A 17,208-nucleotide genomic window follows, 5' to 3' on the forward strand; every position below is an offset into this window, starting at 1 on the left:
CTACAGTGTCAAATCTGCTGAATTGGAGAATGGCGTCTTGAATCGGGGCTACCATGTTCAGGTCCTGAAAGATGCCAGTATAAGGGCTGAATTACTTGACAGAGAGAACTTTTTGCGAAGGGGAGTGCCTCGTGATACATCAGAGAGAGTGTATTGTGTTACAAAATTGTGTGGGCAAGCAGTTTGCTGATTGAGAACAGAGTTGAGAACAGAGTGCCATTGAGAACAGAGTGCCATTGAGAACAGAGTGCCATTGAGAACAGAGTGCCATTGAGAACAAAGTGCCATTGAGAACAGAGTGCCCTGTGGTGGTGGTGGGGTTATGGTCCGGGCAGGCATAAGCTACGGACAATAAACACAACTGCATTTTATTGATGTCAATTTGAATGCACAGCGATACCGTGACGAGATCCTGAGGCCTATTGTGAGGCCCATTTTTTTAAAGGTATCTGTGACCAACAGATGCATATATGTATTCCCAATCATGTGAAATCCTTAGATTAGGGCCTAATGGGTTTATTTAAATTGACCGATTTCCTGTTGCGTGTTGCATTTCTATTTTTGTTCAGTATATGTAATAACAGAATGTCTTATTAGATACAGTTGAAGTCGGAGGTTTGCAATCACCTTAGCCAAATACATTTAAACTCAGTTTTTCACAATTCCTGACATTTAATCCTAGTAAAAATTCCCTGTTTTAGGTCAATTAGGATCACCACTTTGTTTTAAGAATCTGAAATGTCAAAATAATAGTTGAGAGTGATTATTTCAGCTTTTATTTCTCATCACATTCCCAGTGGGTCAGAAGTTTACATACACTCAATTAGTATTTGGTAGCATTGCCTGTAAATTGTTTAATTTGGGTCAAATGTTTCAGGTAGCCTTTCACAAGCTTCCCACAATTAATTGTAACTGAGTCAGGTGTGTAGGTCTCCATACTGGCACACGCATTTTCAGTTCTGCCTACAAATTTTCCATAGGATTGAGGAAAAGAGCTTTGTGATGGCCACTCCAATACCTTGACTTTGTTGTCCTTAAGCCATTTTGCTACAACTTTGGAAGTATGCTTGGGGTCATTGTCCATTTGGAAGACCCATTTGAGACCAAGCTTTAACTTCCTGACTGATGTATTGAGATGTTGCTTCAATGTATCCACATAATTTTCCATCCTCATGATGCCATCTATTTTGTGAAGTGCACCAGTCCCTCCTGCAGCAAAGGACCCCCACAACATGATGCTGCCACCCCCGTGTCTCCTTCCTGAGCGGTATGACAGCTGCGTGGTCCCATGGTGTTTATGCTTGCGTATAAACCCCCATGGTGTTTATACTATTGTTTGTACAGATGAATGTGGTACCTTCAGGGATTTAAAAATTGCGCCCAAGGACGTACCAGACTTGTGGAGGTCTACAATTTTTTTTTTATGAAGTCTTGGCTGATTTCTTTCAATTTTCCCATGATGTCAAGCAAAGAGGCACTGGGTTTGAAGGTAGGCCTTGAAATACATCCACATGTACATCTCCAATTGACTCAAATGATGTCAATTAGCCTATCAGAAGCTTCTAAAGCCATGACATTCTTTTCTGGAATTTTCCAAACTGTTGAAAGGCACAGTCAAGTTAGTGTATGTGAACTGCTGACCCACTGGATTTGTGATACAGTGAATTATAAGTGAAATAATCTGTCTGTAAACAATTGTTGGAAAAACTACTTGTGTCATGCACAAAGTAGATGTCCTAGCCGACTTGCCAAAACTATAGTTTGTTAACAAGAAATTTGTGGAGTGGTTGACAAACGAGTTTTAATGACTCCAATCTCTTTTCTTTTCTTGATGTTTTTGTTATTGGGAGACATGTTAACTGCACTTGTGCTCTTTTCCCTGTAGCTTCAGTACCAGACAGACCACCTTAAAAACCTAAAAGGCAAAGTGTCATCAATAAAGGAAAGCCCTGAAATTCTTTGTGTTAAAGAGAATAGAAAGATGTTCAGTTGGGGATACCTACTGCTCCATGAGTATTTAAAATATATATATATATATCACCTTTTCTTACAGCACATTTTCACCTCTTTCTTTTCCTCCCCTTTCTTATTATTAATATCCTCTTGAGCTGATAATGAGAGAATCATCATAGCCAAACTTGTGTTTCTGTATTAGGTTAATAACATTTTTAGATTTTAGATCTCTGGTTTGAGCAATGTCGTTATGAAATTCGGCATATGGTACCACTTTGAGCCAACAGGTTTCATGCTTTATGACTCGTGATGTCATGTGTCATCTAGAAACGTCTTCTTTCTGGTTTTTTTTGTCTGTTGTAGGCCTAGCTGTCTTTTTCCCTGTCTTTTTCCCATGCACAAATCACTCAACCAACCTCTCAACTGATAGAACAAAGACTCACTACTGTTTTCCTCCTCTTACCGTTTAAAGATTCGGTACAAAGAGGACTTGGGAGGAGGAACAGCTCTGTCAGACACCCCAGAGATGAACAGAGTTAAATGCAATCAGACAAACATTAGCACGGTACACTATAGAGTGACCCTGCCTGTCTTCACTCAGTCTACCCTTTGAACCCCCCCCAGATCTCAAATTTAACAACAAAAAAAACATAGAATGTTTTATTCTCTACATAATTGCAACCATTTTTTCTTTCCACATTTTCAACCCCATTTTGCAGAGTTTGTGCTAATCTCAGAGTTCATTGTGCCACCAGACCCATCAGGACATTAAAATAATGAATTAACATTACATCTAAGATCTGTAATAAACTAAACCAAATATCTACCTTTCATTTGCTCAGAGGTTCCCTAGTCAGTTCATAGTGTTATATAATTTGCAGTATATTCTGTAAAAGCAAAGCACTTAACTGCTGTTGACATGCAATGTAAATGTCACAACTGTGTTATCTACCTGCTTTATGCCGGCTGCATTCTCACTGTCTTCAGTGAGGCCATCGTCCTTGCTGCTGCTGCTGCTGTATGCGTGTGCCACACTTGTAGTAGACGTGTAGTGTACTTGTAGTATACGTGTAGCGTACTTGTAGTATACGTGTAGTGTACTTGTAGTATACGTGTAGCGTACTTGTAGTATACGTGTAGCGTACTTGTAGTATACGTGTAGCGTACTTGTAGTATACGTGTAGCGTACTTGTAGTATACGTGTAGCGTACTTGTAGTATACGTGTAGAGTACTTGTAGTATACGTGTAGTGTACAGTACATGTGCTTTATATTTGTTATCTGTCTTGCTTTGTCTCTGTCTCTGTGTTTCTCATGGAACCGCCAGAGTAGGTCAAGGACTCGTTGTGTCGGGGCACAGCCATCTCAGACCTACCGGGTGTGAAGAACGTTCGTGAGATGCAGAAGAACATCAGCTCGGTACTCGAGTTTCTATCTAGTCCCTCCCATAAAGGAGGCCCCCCATAATTTCCCAACCAACAAACCTCAAAAAACCTCTCACCCTCTCTGTCGTATGACCCCTAACTGACCTCCAATAATGCCCCCTAAAGCATCAGTGGTTATTCTCCTGACCTTTGACTTCTGTGTGCCAAGATGAAGTCTAGCGCTTCAAAATAACTTAGCGGTACAAAAATAACTTCATTTACATTGTCCTCCAAACTAAAGCCCTAAATAGATTCATCCCATGTTTGTTTTCTTGTTTTCTATTGGTTGGTTCCCTACCAAACAAACAAATTGCCTTGTGATTTTTCTTCTCCATTTTTTTGTTTCCATTAATCTTCATCATAAAGTGTTTTTGTCTTTTAATTCCATTTCTTCAGTTTTCTTTACTGAAGTGCTGTGAGATTTTTGAAACGGTAGTCTAACTATAACCCAAACCTTTGCATGCATTTTATGGCAGCCCTCATCCGTTTCCCATCTCAGTGGGCAATAAACCGTGTTTTTGACTGGTTGTCTCTGTGTCACTGTTTAAAGATTCAGTACAAAGAGGAGCAGCTATATCAGACCCCCCAGAGATGGACAGAGTTAAACGCAACCAGCAACACGTTAACATGGTACAGTTTTTTATACTGTGATTCTTTACCCTCCATCTACCATCCATATAGTTCTACAGGGGCTTGATGATCAGGAGTATATCAATCAATTGATTCATTCATTGATTGATTCATTTATATACTCCTGTCTGTCCTGCTCCTGTTACTCAAGCCCATGTACAACTCCAAGCCCACTTTAATTCCCCTGTCCAACCCTTTTTAGTCTTACCCCAGCCCAAAACCTATATCTGTTCAAAAGATGTCCTAACGTAAAAATGAAGCGTACTATTAGTAGACAATGATTTAAAAATAGAATATTAAAACATGTCAAGTTCTCTGGTAACATGAAGCCACAATATGTTTAAACAATATGTTAATGGAGGAACCCCTCCCTGTGAGTACATGCATACATCTAAATAGTCTATATTATTTCAGAAGAGGTGTACGATCCAAAATGATTTTGCTGAAGTTGCTGCTGTGTCCCATGTGTTCAATCTAGCTTTATTCTCCTGCATACGCTCTTGTCCCTTGTGCTATTAACAGTTCAATGTCATTTGTAGCTACAGTGCTTCCTGTAATCTGTTCTCTGCTGTCTCTGGTTCACTCTCTGTGTGTGTTTGTCCATTGTGACATCATCTCTCTTCTGCATGGGACCATAATGCTGATCTGATGGGTAGATAAAGTACAAGGACTCGTTGTGTCGGTGCACAGCCATCTCAGACCTACCGGAGGTGAAGAGGGTTCGTGAGATGCAGAAGAACATCAGCTCGGTACTAGAGGAAACCAATACCAACACGTGTTTCTGTGTTTTTCACTGTTTGATCCTCCCTTACCGCCTTAAACTGTCTTCGCTATCGGTTCAGCCCTTGTCATCAACAATCAACCCTGATTCTAATACAACACATCATCCCTCTCCATCCTTCCTCGTTCCTTTCAATCTATCCTTCCACCTTCCGCCCTCAGTAAATCATCTTTGACTCTCCCTTCATTCTAACCTCAGCTAAAACACCCTCTTCAAAATTACTTCCTCACATTTTGAGTGTTTTTGCATCTCCCCAGCAGCATTCTTCCTTTAAGAGGTGTGCTATTTATCTCCTGTTTTAGTGTGGCAACTAACATCCTTGCCATGCTGTGGAGGCTGGGATGTTTTAGTGTGTGTTGGTGTGTGTTGGATTGTGTTGTTGCAGTGTGTCTGACTGTCCCCTGGGGCTGTGCTTCTGCCCTGTAGGTGTTGTATAAGGACAGTTCTGCCAAAGGAACGCCCCAGGTGTTCACTCCAGAGATGGAGAGAGCGAAACGGAACCAAGAACAGATTAGCTCGGTACACCAGCCGTCCTCCAGGACCTATGTGCCCCTTTAGAACCCTTTAGAACCCACGTTAACCCTCTCATCTAACTCCCTCCTGTTCTTCTTCTGGCTCTAGTTAACCTCATTAATCAGATCTACAGTAGTCATCCTCTGCTCTCATCTATTTGTATATCATGGCTAACCCTCTGCCTTGTTATTGAAACTAGTCAACTCCTCCTTTTCCCCTGGCTTCCTCCCACTCCCAACACCCCAATTAAGGATTGGAACACACCCCTCCTAACTCCATTATGAATTGGGACACACCCTCTTAATCCCCCCCCACTCTGAAGGTTTGAATCTCCCTGCTAATATCGTCTGAGGTCCCAATAATAAGCCCTTCTCAGAGTGACCCTATCTGTTGTTGTTGTTGTTGTGCCACATTCTGTCACACACAGGTTCAACAGATAAAGGGGGTTAACTCTGGTGCTGACGTTGTTCCTCTGCTGTCCTCTCTGCTGTTCCACAGGTGCTGTACTCTGACAGCTTCCGTAAGCAGGTGCAGGGCAAGGCTGCCTTTGTGCTGGACACACCTGAGATGAGACGCGTCAAGGAGACCCAGCGCAACATATCTGGAGTGAGTCAATGGTTTTTGTAGATGTTATAATATAATATCTCTTGTTGGCTTGTAAAGAGTATTTTTCTTGTAATAACACATGCCAGACAAAATTGCTCACGTTCATAAATCCTACCCATGTAAAACCATACCACTAAAGTTGAACTATTGTCTTACCACTGAGTCCTTTATTAAAATGTAATAACAAATTCCATACCAAGTTGATTACTCATTCCCGACTGATATAAAAGCATCCCACGGCTCTCTGTCCACCAGGTGAAATACCACCAGGACTTTGAGAAGAGTAAGGGCAGCTTCACTCCCACCACCTCTGACCCCGTGATGGACCGTGTGAAGAAGAACACCCAGGAGTTCAGCGACATCAACTACCGGGGCATCCAGAGACGCGTGGTGGAGATGGAGAAGAGACGCGTGGTGGAGCACGAACAGGAGACAGTCACCGGTAGGCACGCCAGCACACACACACGCTGTGCCGAGACCCACAAACAAACACCAACCAATTATTCTACATCCATTTGATCTATGTTGTACCAGCCATTCTGTAAAACCTGTCGGTTCACCCTCAGATCTGCGTGTATGGCGCACCAACCCCGGCTCTGTGTTTGACTATGACCCTGCTGAGGACAACATCCAGTCCAGGAGTCTGCACATGATGTCAGGTAAGAGAGAGAAGCCTCACACCTGAACAGCATAATCCACAAACTCTTTGATTTGTCATATAAACATCTATAAGCATTTATAAGTGTTGTGATTTTAATAATGTATAATAATTTATAAGCATTTATAATGGCCTATTCATTCAATATAAAGTGCAACCAATATTTTTAGGTTTTGTTGAACCCTGACCTTTGCCCTCTGTGTGACAGTCCAAGCCCAGCGTCGCAGCAAGGAGCACTCCCGCTCCACCAGCGCTATGAGTGGTGTTGGTGATGAGAAGTCTGAGGTGTCTGAGGACCCAGCCCACCATGTGTCCCTGTACAGCAATGGCTTTGCTACCTCCTCCATGGGTAGGTCTACTGTAGTGGGCCCACATCACACAATCACAACCCAGTTCAGATATCACACCACCAAACCACTTTAGACCAATTCCATAGACACTGAGTGTACAAAACATTAGGAACACCGCCCTAATATTGAGTTGCACCGTCTTTTGCCTTCATAACTGCCTCAGAGCATGGACTCTACAAGGTGTCGAAAGCGTTCCACAGGGATGCTGGCCCATGTTGACTCCGATGCTTCCCGCAGTTGTGTCAAGTTCGCTAGATGCCTTTGGGTGGAGGACCATTCTTGATACATACAGGGAATTGTTGAGTGTGAAAAACCCAGCAGTGTTGCAGTTCTTGACACAAACCGGTGCGCCTGGCACCTACTACCCTTCCCTGTTCAAAGGCACTCAAATATTTTGTCTTGCCCATTCACGCTCTGAAAGGCACACACACACACAATCCATGTCTCAATTGTCTCAAGTCTTAAAAATCCTTCTTTAACCTGTCTCCTACCCTTCATCTACATTGATTGAAGTGTATTTAACATGTGACCTCAATAAGGGATCATAGCTTTCACCTAGTCAGTCTATGTCATGGAACAAGCAGGTGTTCCTAATGTTTTGTACACTGTAGATGGCAGACCTTTATATTCAAGCCTCGTCAATACTTGGTACAGTCAGTGCCCTGTTCCCAGCCCGCTATGGTAGAAGTATCTATACCTAAGCCCTCATTCTAACTGTGACAGCTGACTTATGTCTTTCCTATCTGCTCCTGCAGGTTACACACACACCAAGACCGTGGAGCTGCAGCAGAGGTCTTCCTCTGTAGCCACACAGCAGACCACCGTGTCCTCTGTCCCCTCCCACCCGTCCACCACCGGGGTGAGTACTGTACTTTGACTGTACCAGGCTCACAGGACATAGATCATTACCGTGGAAACCAGTCATGATTGACTGTGAAACAGAATTAGATTGTATTGCCTCCACACTGAGAAGGGAGATGCCAGAGAAACAGGGAAGCATGTTGGGCAAATTTCCTTTTGGTTGGGTTGCTGTGCACTACTCACTACCATATCAGCCGTCATTACTAAAAAATATTTTTTGTCCCGTTCAGAAAACTGTGCGTGCCATGTACGACTACTCCTCTGCCGACATGGACGAGGTCTCCTTCAAGGATGGTGATGTTATCGTAAACGTGCAGTCCATCGACGAGGGCTGGATGTACGGCACTGTGCAGCGCTCAGGCAAGACTGGCATGCTGCCGGCCAATTACGTTGAAGCAATCTAAAGACAAGTCCCACCGACACATCCACCTAGCTACCCGATTGGCCGCCATCTACGGTTGAATCTGTCGCTTCGTAAACCTGTTATATGTGTAGACTATCGCTCAGATTTTTGTAGCTGTAGTATTAGTAGTCTATAGTGTTGATGCCCGTTTCCCAAGGCCCTGTGGATGTGACATGAGAATCTGAAATGTATAAATACCTATATAGACTACTGTAGAAGAACATTCATCCTTTTCCAAGACCTTGTCTTGAAACAATATGACGAAAAGCCCATTATTTTGTAAATTGCAGACAGAACCTTAATCAATGTCAGTTAAATATTTTTGAAAAGCGTTACTGAAAGTTAACTTTCACACAAAAACAGATGAGCTTACATGCGATGAAAAAGTGAAGTATATGGATGATAGGAAAGTGTACCGTGTGGAGAGAATAAAGTTGTTTAATCACCTAAAACCACAAGGGGTTGATGAAAGATGAGTAACCTTGAGGTATCATCCATCGAACCTAAAAACCAGGGCTCTGTTCCTGAGGATGTAACATTACGGAACGTACAGATATGATTGGCTATCAGAATGAATAGAGCGGACAAGATTCCCTATTCTTATTTCTATCAGCAGCTTTGAGTTTCACCACCCAGTTTGAGAAGCCTCTTCCCTCCTGAAGTAGCCGAAGGCTGGTCACTCATTGCATGCGTTTCGTTCCCTCTGATTACCTGGGGGTAAAGAAGTCAAATACCGTTGATCAGTAGATAATAAAACACCAACCTGCTGCACTACTGAGGTCTTGTGTTCTTATTTCTCTACGTTGTGGCCTCTCCACTTAGACATTTCCTACAACAATAGTTCAAGCCAGACACTGCTTTAGCAGCTTGCGTAAAGGTACAGTGGGGCAAAAAAGTATTTAGTCAGCCATCAATTGTGCAAGTTCTCCCACTTAAAAAGATGATGCCTGTAATTTGGAGTCTTTTATACTGATAACAAGCTCAAACAGGTGCCATTAATACAGGCAACGAGTGGAGGACAGAGGAGCCTCTTAAAGAATAAGTTAGTCTGAGATCCAGAAATCTTGCTTGTTTGTAGGTGACCAAATACTTATTTTCCACCATAATTTGCAAATAAATTCATTAAATCGCAGTGATTTTCTGGATTTTTTCCCCTAATTTTGTCTGTCATAGTTTAAGTGGGAGAACTTGCACAATTGGTGGCTGACTAAATACTTTTTTGCCCCACTATATATCAATAATAACTGGACAAGATGAAATCAAGTGAAGACAAGTCAGTTTTTTGGGGAGCTGTTTTATAGACAAACCCTACCCTGGAGGCAGATAATGTTGTGGCCTGACTATCCATGACAGCCACAGTACTGGCATTAATCATGAATTCAGAACAGAAATACATTGCCTTATGCTCACATTAAACTTCTCCTCCATCCCCCATACATCCAAAGAACAACACTGATACAGCCTCCATCTTTCAAACCTTTATTTAATAGGTACACAATGTAAAAAGTGCCATCCTCCAGATCAATGTATGGTTAAAATATCACTTCCTGGCAAAGCCTTGGTATAGCCAATCAGAGACCATGCTTCGCTTTCACTCGTCATGACAACTAATCGCCACCACTACTTTTTAGCCTGAACTAGCATTTATAAAAATGTCTCCCTCAGCCATCAGAGAGGACAAGGAAAAAGAGTTTAAAAACACAATCCTGGTGGACTTGTGGTGTAGTACTTGGTTAACTCTTAGATCTTAAGAGTCGGAGTTGCTCTGGTTGCAAACATGTTGACATGAGTACCCTGATATCGGGGAATTTGTGCCATTCTGAAAAAATTGTTAGATTTTGAGAGGGGAAACCTTGATTGGGGGCTGGAGGGCCCAGGCCCCCACATGAACAAATCAAGACCTCTGTAAGAATTCAAACACCAATGTGCCGCCCCCCCACAGTTGTCAATAGGCATCTTCAAGAGACTTCACGTGGGGCATTCCCAAAATATGTAATCCAAACCCTGGGACTGTAGTGTTTGGATCAGGGTCCGCTGTCCTTGTTCTGAGCCAGTAGTCTGCTCTGCAGCTGCAGCACCACCGTCCTCATCATGCCTCCCAGCTGATCATGGATCAGAACCAGCTGGTCAGAGGAGCAGTGGCTCAATCCCTCCCCAGTCAGATGAGCCGCCAGAGACTCCACCTCCAACATCAGACCACCCTCAGCAGTCTTCTGGTGGTCAGGCCTGCTCTGGTCCAGTCTCTCCTCTGGAGGTTCCTCGTGCTCCTTGGGCACTGGCTCATCCAACAACTCTGTGACTACAGAAGGGAACATCATGAATGATAATCATCTATGATATTGAGTTCTGTTTAGTGAGCTGAATTAGAAATACAGCAAAAAAATGTATTTGTGAGCAATTTCACAGCAACTTTCAAATATTTTTTCCCCCAAGCTTATTCTCTTACGGCACAAATTGGCCTTTGGAAACAACACAGGTTTATTGAACTCACCTAGGGCATCTCCTGGAGTCTTGTCCTCTCCCTGGTTCTGAGGAACAGTTGGCTCCTCCAGCTCAGATGTCAGCTTCTCCATCTCCTCAAAACTCTTTAGCTCATCACTACGGCCCTTCTGCTGAAGCAGTGACAAGGTGAAACGCTCCACTACAGACCAAACAGATAAACCACCTGAACTGTGCTCATCTCCACAATAATTAACCACATATGACAATTATCATTAACTGTGTAAGCAATATCTCAAGTATGAATCACATTTGCAGAAGGTAGGAGAAAGTCACAGGTTTTAAGTTTGGGCATAATACCTGCTGTTCGTGATATATTTTAAGTGCTTTCTTCACATTAGAAATCTTTGGGGAACGAATGGGAAGGTTCTTGATTTCACTTGGTGTGAGAGCACTGAGGTCTCCGACAGTTTTGATATTCCGGGCTCGCACAAGCTGGCCAAAGCCACGAGGCCTGAGGATAAATAAAGACAGAATATGATAAAGCAGCTATCAGCAGTAGAAGGAATAGCAACACATCCTCCTCACTCGATGTTTGGGTAAAAAGCTGAGGGATGGGACTGGAGAAATGTAACACAAATTCATAGAGCTATGGATGCAAGGACTGACCATCCATGAGATCAACATTACAGACAGAGCTATGGATACAAGGACTGACCATCCATGAGATCAACATTACAGACAGAGCTATGGATGCAAGGACTGACCATCCATGATATCAAAATTAGAGTTTTAACCATGTTTTTTGAGGCTATATAGTGTTTGTTTACATTTACTTTGTCTATAAATATTGGAGAAAACAAGCTTATATTTTGGGTTCTCATGGAGTGTGACAGTTGAACTAAGCTCATGAGGAATTTATAAGTTCTATTCTTCAAGAATCATTGGATACATATCAGTACATTTATAAGTCCAAAAATGTATGTAGCAATGGCTGATGGCCCATTTTAATTCTAAAGAAACGCCTAAAGCTTTGGATATCTGCTACAGTTGTATGGGAACCCATGTTGGATTGTTGTTCCCTTGTTGCAACTCGCATTGTGTTTAACTTGATTTATCGTACAAGCAGTTCATTGTTTTGGAACCATAGTTCTCTCTGTTACACTGACCACATGTTGGAGGTGATCTGAGGCAGCACTGCTTCCACAGGGGTAGAACAGCGGACCAGGGCCGGGTACACACAGTCCTTAGGGATGGGCCTCGGCTCCTGGCCCAGCTCAGAGATCTGAAACAACATTCACCAAGTTAGAAGCTAAGTAGGAATGACACTCAGGCACATGCACAACAATCATGGACAGTAAACCAATTTTTTAAAAATGGACCAAAGGAGCTGTTTTGTCTATATTTACTGAATGTACGCATGCTGCAAAATGAATGTCCTTGTGGATAATAAGATCATCATCTAATCCATTAGGTTTTACGAAAATGTTTGAATTTAGGATTATGATCTAGTCTGAAAATAACTTGGGTACTTCCTATGTATCTGAGGTTACATACCAGGCATTTCTTGGAGCTCTTGTACCCCGGGCTGCGGAGATGGCGTGGACTGAGGATCAGTAAGCCCTTTGTTGGTGTTGTGATGTACTGCAAATAGAGCAGAGGTCAGGCTATTACAATAAGAGGGTCTAAATGAAAAAGAGACCTCTAATAAAAAAAGTCAAGGGAAAGTTCAGTTAATCTGTGGCCACTGAGTTAAATTGTACAGAAATCAAGTCAGAATATCACTGTCTCCCATTGATGATTTTGGCTAAAGTTGAAGTTTCACACACTTATCTTAACTAAATTGAGCCTTTAATGATTCAGTGCAGAGTATTTAAAATGACATTTATTACACATCACTAGTAGATCATGTACCTTCGCCTGAGGGATGCTGCTGCTGGTAGTTTTGTCTCTTGGGGAGCTGGATCGGATGACAGGGCTGCGACGGTCAATGTCATCTGCCAGCTCCTGGTGTTGAATTGGGTCAGCAAATGATACTCGTCGAGACTGCGAAATAAAAAGTATGGATTCATTTATCACACTTTGTTTTCAAAACCTGCTAATGCCATCATAGATACATCAAAGATTCTCTTCAACTGAAAGCATGTAATTTTCAAGTTATACTGACAGTTGAACACAAATAATTAGAATATATGCATAAATTATTTATGATTTGTAAATCGTCATAGATCAAGTATCCCTGATCACATTACCTTGGTGAAAGGCGAAGGACTCTCCTCTTCTATTGGTCTTTTCTGTCCCTTCTTCAGGATAGAGGTGGAGGGGGAAGCTAAGGGGGACCACAACCCCCTGGTCCTGCCACTGCTGGGGCTATGGCCCACCTCCAGCCCCATCACAGCATCCTTCTGCTTGGGTGGAGAGTCTTGGCACAACATGTCTTTAGAGGTACTTGGGTGATGTAGAGGCACTGGGGCTCCGTGAAGGTCAGAGGACACAAGGATAAAAGAGTTTAAAGGAGATAGATCTAGGTCATTATTGGCCATCTGGGTTTCTTCACCCTCCTCTTCACACTCGAGGCCAGATACATTGTCAGTTTTTGCCCTCTCTTGGAGAGGAGTGATATCTTGAATGTTGTCCGCCTGAGGCTCAGTGTGGGTTTCTCTGGTTCCAGTAGAGGTGCTGTCAGCCTCTGGCTGTCCTTTGATAGATGTGTACTGCTCCTCCCGTTGTTCCTCATCTAAGGCTTTGGAACACCCTGACTGGGCTTGCCCAATAGACCTGCCAACATCTTCCAGTTGGTCCTCCTCTAGAACATTGGTAGCAGACTCTGGATGTCTGTTCTCCTCGTGTTCTCCCATCTGCTCCTCGGTCACCTCCTCACTGGAGACAGCCACAGGCTTCAGCCCATCTAAAACCTTCTCTGAGGACTCAGAGACCTGAAGACTCAGTTTCTCCTCTGTTGCCTCAGTAGGTGAAGTATCTGTGGGGAGGCCATTGGCAATGGGAGGGGTACATAGTTTGTTTAGTCCATCTTCAGAGATGGCATTTCCTTCAGTGGAAGGCGTGAGAGAGTTGGCCTGCTCAGAGTCATTGAGCAGCTTTCTTTGGATCTGTGTTGGCCTGTCACACTCTAGGTCATCATGGTCACACTCTAGGTCATCATGGTCACTCTCCCGAGAGGAGACGGTGTTGAAATTCGCTTTGCTTTTTGACCATTTATGTCCACGTTCCTTCTTCTGTCGAGACATACACACATCCTGGCTCTTCATATGTTCTAGATCAGGTTCCGTCTGTTGAGAAGAAAGCTTAGTATTTTCTGCCTTCTCTGGCACAAAGGGGTCAACTGCCTCAATCACACACCCCATGTCCGTCTCCATCTGCCCCAGATCTTTCTTAGTTATCACAGGAAGACTTGGAACTAGCACTTCAGGTTTAAGGGAGTTGACCATTTTAAGGGCTTCCTCCACATCCTGTGGAATCTTGACGACTTCTAAGGCCTCACTTGATGGGTTTTGCGAGTCTGACTTTAGAGAAGTTTCAGAACTATCCATTGGGACCTCTTGGTCAGCCCCTGGCTCTGCTGATCCAACTGTAGCCAGAGGGCTTGGAACCGCTCCAGCTGACGTGGGCTTCCGGCCTTTCTGGACATCCTCCCGGGGCTCTGAAGCATCCGACTCAGAGTTCTCCACGTTGGAGCCTAGTAAGGCCTGGGAGGCCTTACGCCTTTTAGTCCTTCCACTTCCTTGTGAGGATTCTGTATCTGCCACCTGTGAGTTCTGTCTCTCCATGTTAGGAGTTGGGTTAGGGCTGCTGTTGGCTTTTACCTGCTCCTTTAACATCTTGTTTCTTTTACTGGTTCTGCTCCTGGGCCTCAGCTGGCGGTCTGTTGGACTGGTGGCAGAAGGAGCGACCTGATAATGAGTCTGGCTCTTCTCTGGTGTTGCTGCTGAATCAGTGGCCAAATGCAGGCTTCTTTTGACCTCAGACTCAGCCACTTCAATGGGAACCTTGCTTCTCCTGCTTGCTCTACCCTGCGACTGGCTGTCTGTTGGAGTGGCTGAAGGTGTGGTTGAAGGTGTAGTCTGTGAGTCAATTTGGCTGAGTAGCTCTGTACCGCCTCTCCTCTTCGGCTTGCCTTTACCCTCTTCTTCTGACTCGGTGACCAATTTACTCCTCCTGCTAGATCTACCCTGTGATTGGCCATCTCCTGTTTGATCAGCAGGAGAGGGTGTGGCAATCTGAGAATCACTTTCGTGCTCAGTAGGATCCTGCTTGTCAACCTCATCGACAAAGTCAACCTCCTCCAAATCACGGAGTGGTTTGCTCTTCCAGCTTGCACTACCCTGTGACTGGCTCTCTTGTTGAGATGGTTTGGCTACATGTGAATCAATTTGGCTCGTCTTTTCCTCCACCTTCTGAGCCCTAATACTCCTTAGTTTCTGCCTGCAATCATCCTCCACTTCCACAGCCAACTTACTCCTCTGACTACATCTACTCTGTGATTGGCTATCATTATCAGAGGCAGAGGGGGTGTCCGTTTGAGAGTCACTTTGACTGAGCTCTTCCTCTGCAACACCTCTCTTTTGTTTGTCTTTGACCAGATCCTCTGATTTGCTGCTCCTTCTACTTGATACCATGCTACTCTGTGATTGGCTGTTGATATCAGCAGCAGGTGAAGGCGTGGCCATCTGTGAATTTGATCGGCTCAACTCGCTCTCCTCCTTGTGACTTATTTTTCTCAGCTTGTCTTTTCCACGGTCCTCCACGTTAACAGCCAGCTTACTTCTCCTACTGGCTCTACCTTGTGACTGACTGTCTGCTTGACTGACAGGAGAGGGCACCGTCTTTGGTGAATCCATTTGACACTCTGCCTCTTTGGGTTGAGACTTCCTGCGTTTGTCTTTCTCTTCCCATTCCTCTGCATCTTCTCCTGGTCTCAGTGGCCTGCTCCTCCGCCTTCCGGACCGCCTTGGTTCACCTTGGCTCAGATCGGCCTGGGAACTGGGAGAACCTTCCAGAAGACCTTGAGATTCCTCTTCTTTCTGACTGTTGTTTCCCATTACTACTTCTTCAAATGCAGGAACTAGAACTTCCTTCAGTATTTCCACCGGAGTCTGGGTGTCTGGGATGACGTCGTCCTCGTCGGTTTCACTTGTTCTTTTCTCAGCTGGTTTCTCAACCTCGGATTGCTTTTTGTCTTCTGAAGGTTCAGGTTTCTCTCCCTCATTTTTGGAAGACTGATTCTTGGAGCTTCTACATCTTGCTTGTTCAGTCTCCTGCGAGTCAGTGTCAGCCCCTGCCGGGGGTTCCGGAGAGGAAGCCGCCTGCGCCTGGCCGGCCCCTGCCGGGGGTTCCGGAGAGGAAGCCGCCTGCGCCTGGCCGGCCCCTGCCGGGGGTTCCGGAGAGGAAGCCGCCTGCGCCTGGCCGGCCCCTGCCGGGGGTTCCGGAGAGGAAGCCGCCTGCGCCTGGCCGGCCCCTGCCGGGGGTTCCGGAGAGGAAGCCGCCTGCGCCTGGCCGGCCCCTGCCGGGGGTTCCGGAGAGGAAGCCGCCTGCGCCTGGCCGGCCCCTGCCGGGGGTTCCGGAGAGGAAGCCGCCTGCGCCTGGCCGGCCCCTGCCGGGGGTTCCGGAGAGGAAGCCGCCTGCGCCTGGCCGGCCCCTGCCGGGGGTTCCGGAGAGGAAGCCGCCTGCGCCTGGCCGGCCCCTGCCGGGGGTTCCGGAGAGGAAGCCGCCTGCGCCTGGCCGGCCCCTGCCGGGGGTTCCGGAGAGGAAGCCGCCTGCGCCTGGCCGGCCCCTGCCGGTGGTTCCGGAGAGGAAGCCGCCTGCGCCTGGCCGGCCCCTGCCGGTGGTTCCGGAGAGGAAGCCGCCTGTGCCTGGCCGGCCCCTGCCGGTGGTTCCGGAGAGGAAGCCGCCTGCGCCTGGCCGGCCCCTGCCGGTGGTTCCGGAGAGGAAGCCGCCTGCGCCTGGCCGGCCCCTGCCGGGGGTTCCGGAGAGGAAGCCGCCTGCCCCTGGCCGGCCCCTGCCGGGGGTTCCGGAGAGGAAGCCGCCTGCGCCTGGCCGGCCCCTGCCGGGGGTTCTGGAGAGGAAGCCGCCTGCGCCTGGCTGTTAGCAGTCCTGGTGAGGGGGCCTGTAAACGTTACCACGCTGGCAGGACTAGCAGGCTTCCCCTCAGCATACTTCTCCAGAGTGATGAAAGACTGGCGACGACTGTTGGTTTTCTGAGGCGTCCCTGAGACCATGTCAGAGCCGCCAGAGACGTCAGGGCTGGTGTCCTCTCTGGTCTCCACGGCAGAGTCTTCCTTCAATAAAACATCTTCATTGACATCCTCCTCCATGGAAATGTCTGCAGACTCAGGAAGTAACTCATCAGCAGGCTTCTCCTCTCCCTTTGCAGATTCTGTTGTCTCATTGGTTGGACTGATATATTCTTGGGTATCGTCAGCAACGTCCTCCCCCATTTCCATGTTTTCTTCTGGAACCTGTGAAGAAAAGAATGGAGGAGACATTTGTATTTGGGGATTTTCACTTTAATTTGAAGAAAAGGCCTGTTGGCTTTGAAGGCACCCATATGTGTTCAATCAACAGAAAACTGTA

The 17,208-nt window shown here is 45.7% G+C and overlaps 2 protein-coding genes across 2 annotated transcripts in view; one reads left to right on the top strand and one right to left on the bottom strand.

Moving 5' to 3' along the window:
• LOC110501815 (nebulin-like) overlaps positions 1-8,952 on the top strand; it is a 102,651-nt gene extending 93,699 nt beyond the window's left edge. Inside the window, 8 exon segments of the mRNA XM_036959230.1 lie at positions 4,663-4,755; positions 5,214-5,306; positions 5,799-5,906; positions 6,162-6,348; positions 6,473-6,565; positions 6,773-6,913; positions 7,670-7,773; positions 8,006-8,952. Of these exon segments, the coding sequence (XP_036815125.1) occupies positions 4,663-4,755; positions 5,214-5,306; positions 5,799-5,906; positions 6,162-6,348; positions 6,473-6,565; positions 6,773-6,913; positions 7,670-7,773; positions 8,006-8,179 (993 nt within the window). The 3' untranslated portion in view covers positions 8,180-8,952.
• Positions 8,953-9,643: 691 nt separating this feature from the next.
• The window catches only part of LOC110501816 (telomere-associated protein RIF1), a 32,173-nt gene continuing 24,608 nt past the window's right edge, over positions 9,644-17,208 (bottom strand). The window contains exons 28-34 of the mRNA XM_021579653.2: positions 12,870-17,093; positions 12,532-12,663; positions 12,175-12,261; positions 11,787-11,902; positions 10,978-11,131; positions 10,670-10,790; positions 9,644-10,477 (exon numbers count right to left, since the gene is read on the bottom strand). Coding sequence (XP_021435328.2) covers positions 10,203-10,477; positions 10,670-10,790; positions 10,978-11,131; positions 11,787-11,902; positions 12,175-12,261; positions 12,532-12,663; positions 12,870-17,093 — 5,109 coding nt within the window. The 3' untranslated portion in view covers positions 9,644-10,202. The remainder of the gene's footprint in view (positions 10,478-10,669; positions 10,791-10,977; positions 11,132-11,786; positions 11,903-12,174; positions 12,262-12,531; positions 12,664-12,869; positions 17,094-17,208) is intronic.

This window comes from Oncorhynchus mykiss, chromosome 22 (assembly GCF_013265735.2).
Source record: "Oncorhynchus mykiss isolate Arlee chromosome 22, USDA_OmykA_1.1, whole genome shotgun sequence".
In the NCBI taxonomy this organism is placed as follows: domain Eukaryota; kingdom Metazoa; phylum Chordata; class Actinopteri; order Salmoniformes; family Salmonidae; genus Oncorhynchus; species Oncorhynchus mykiss.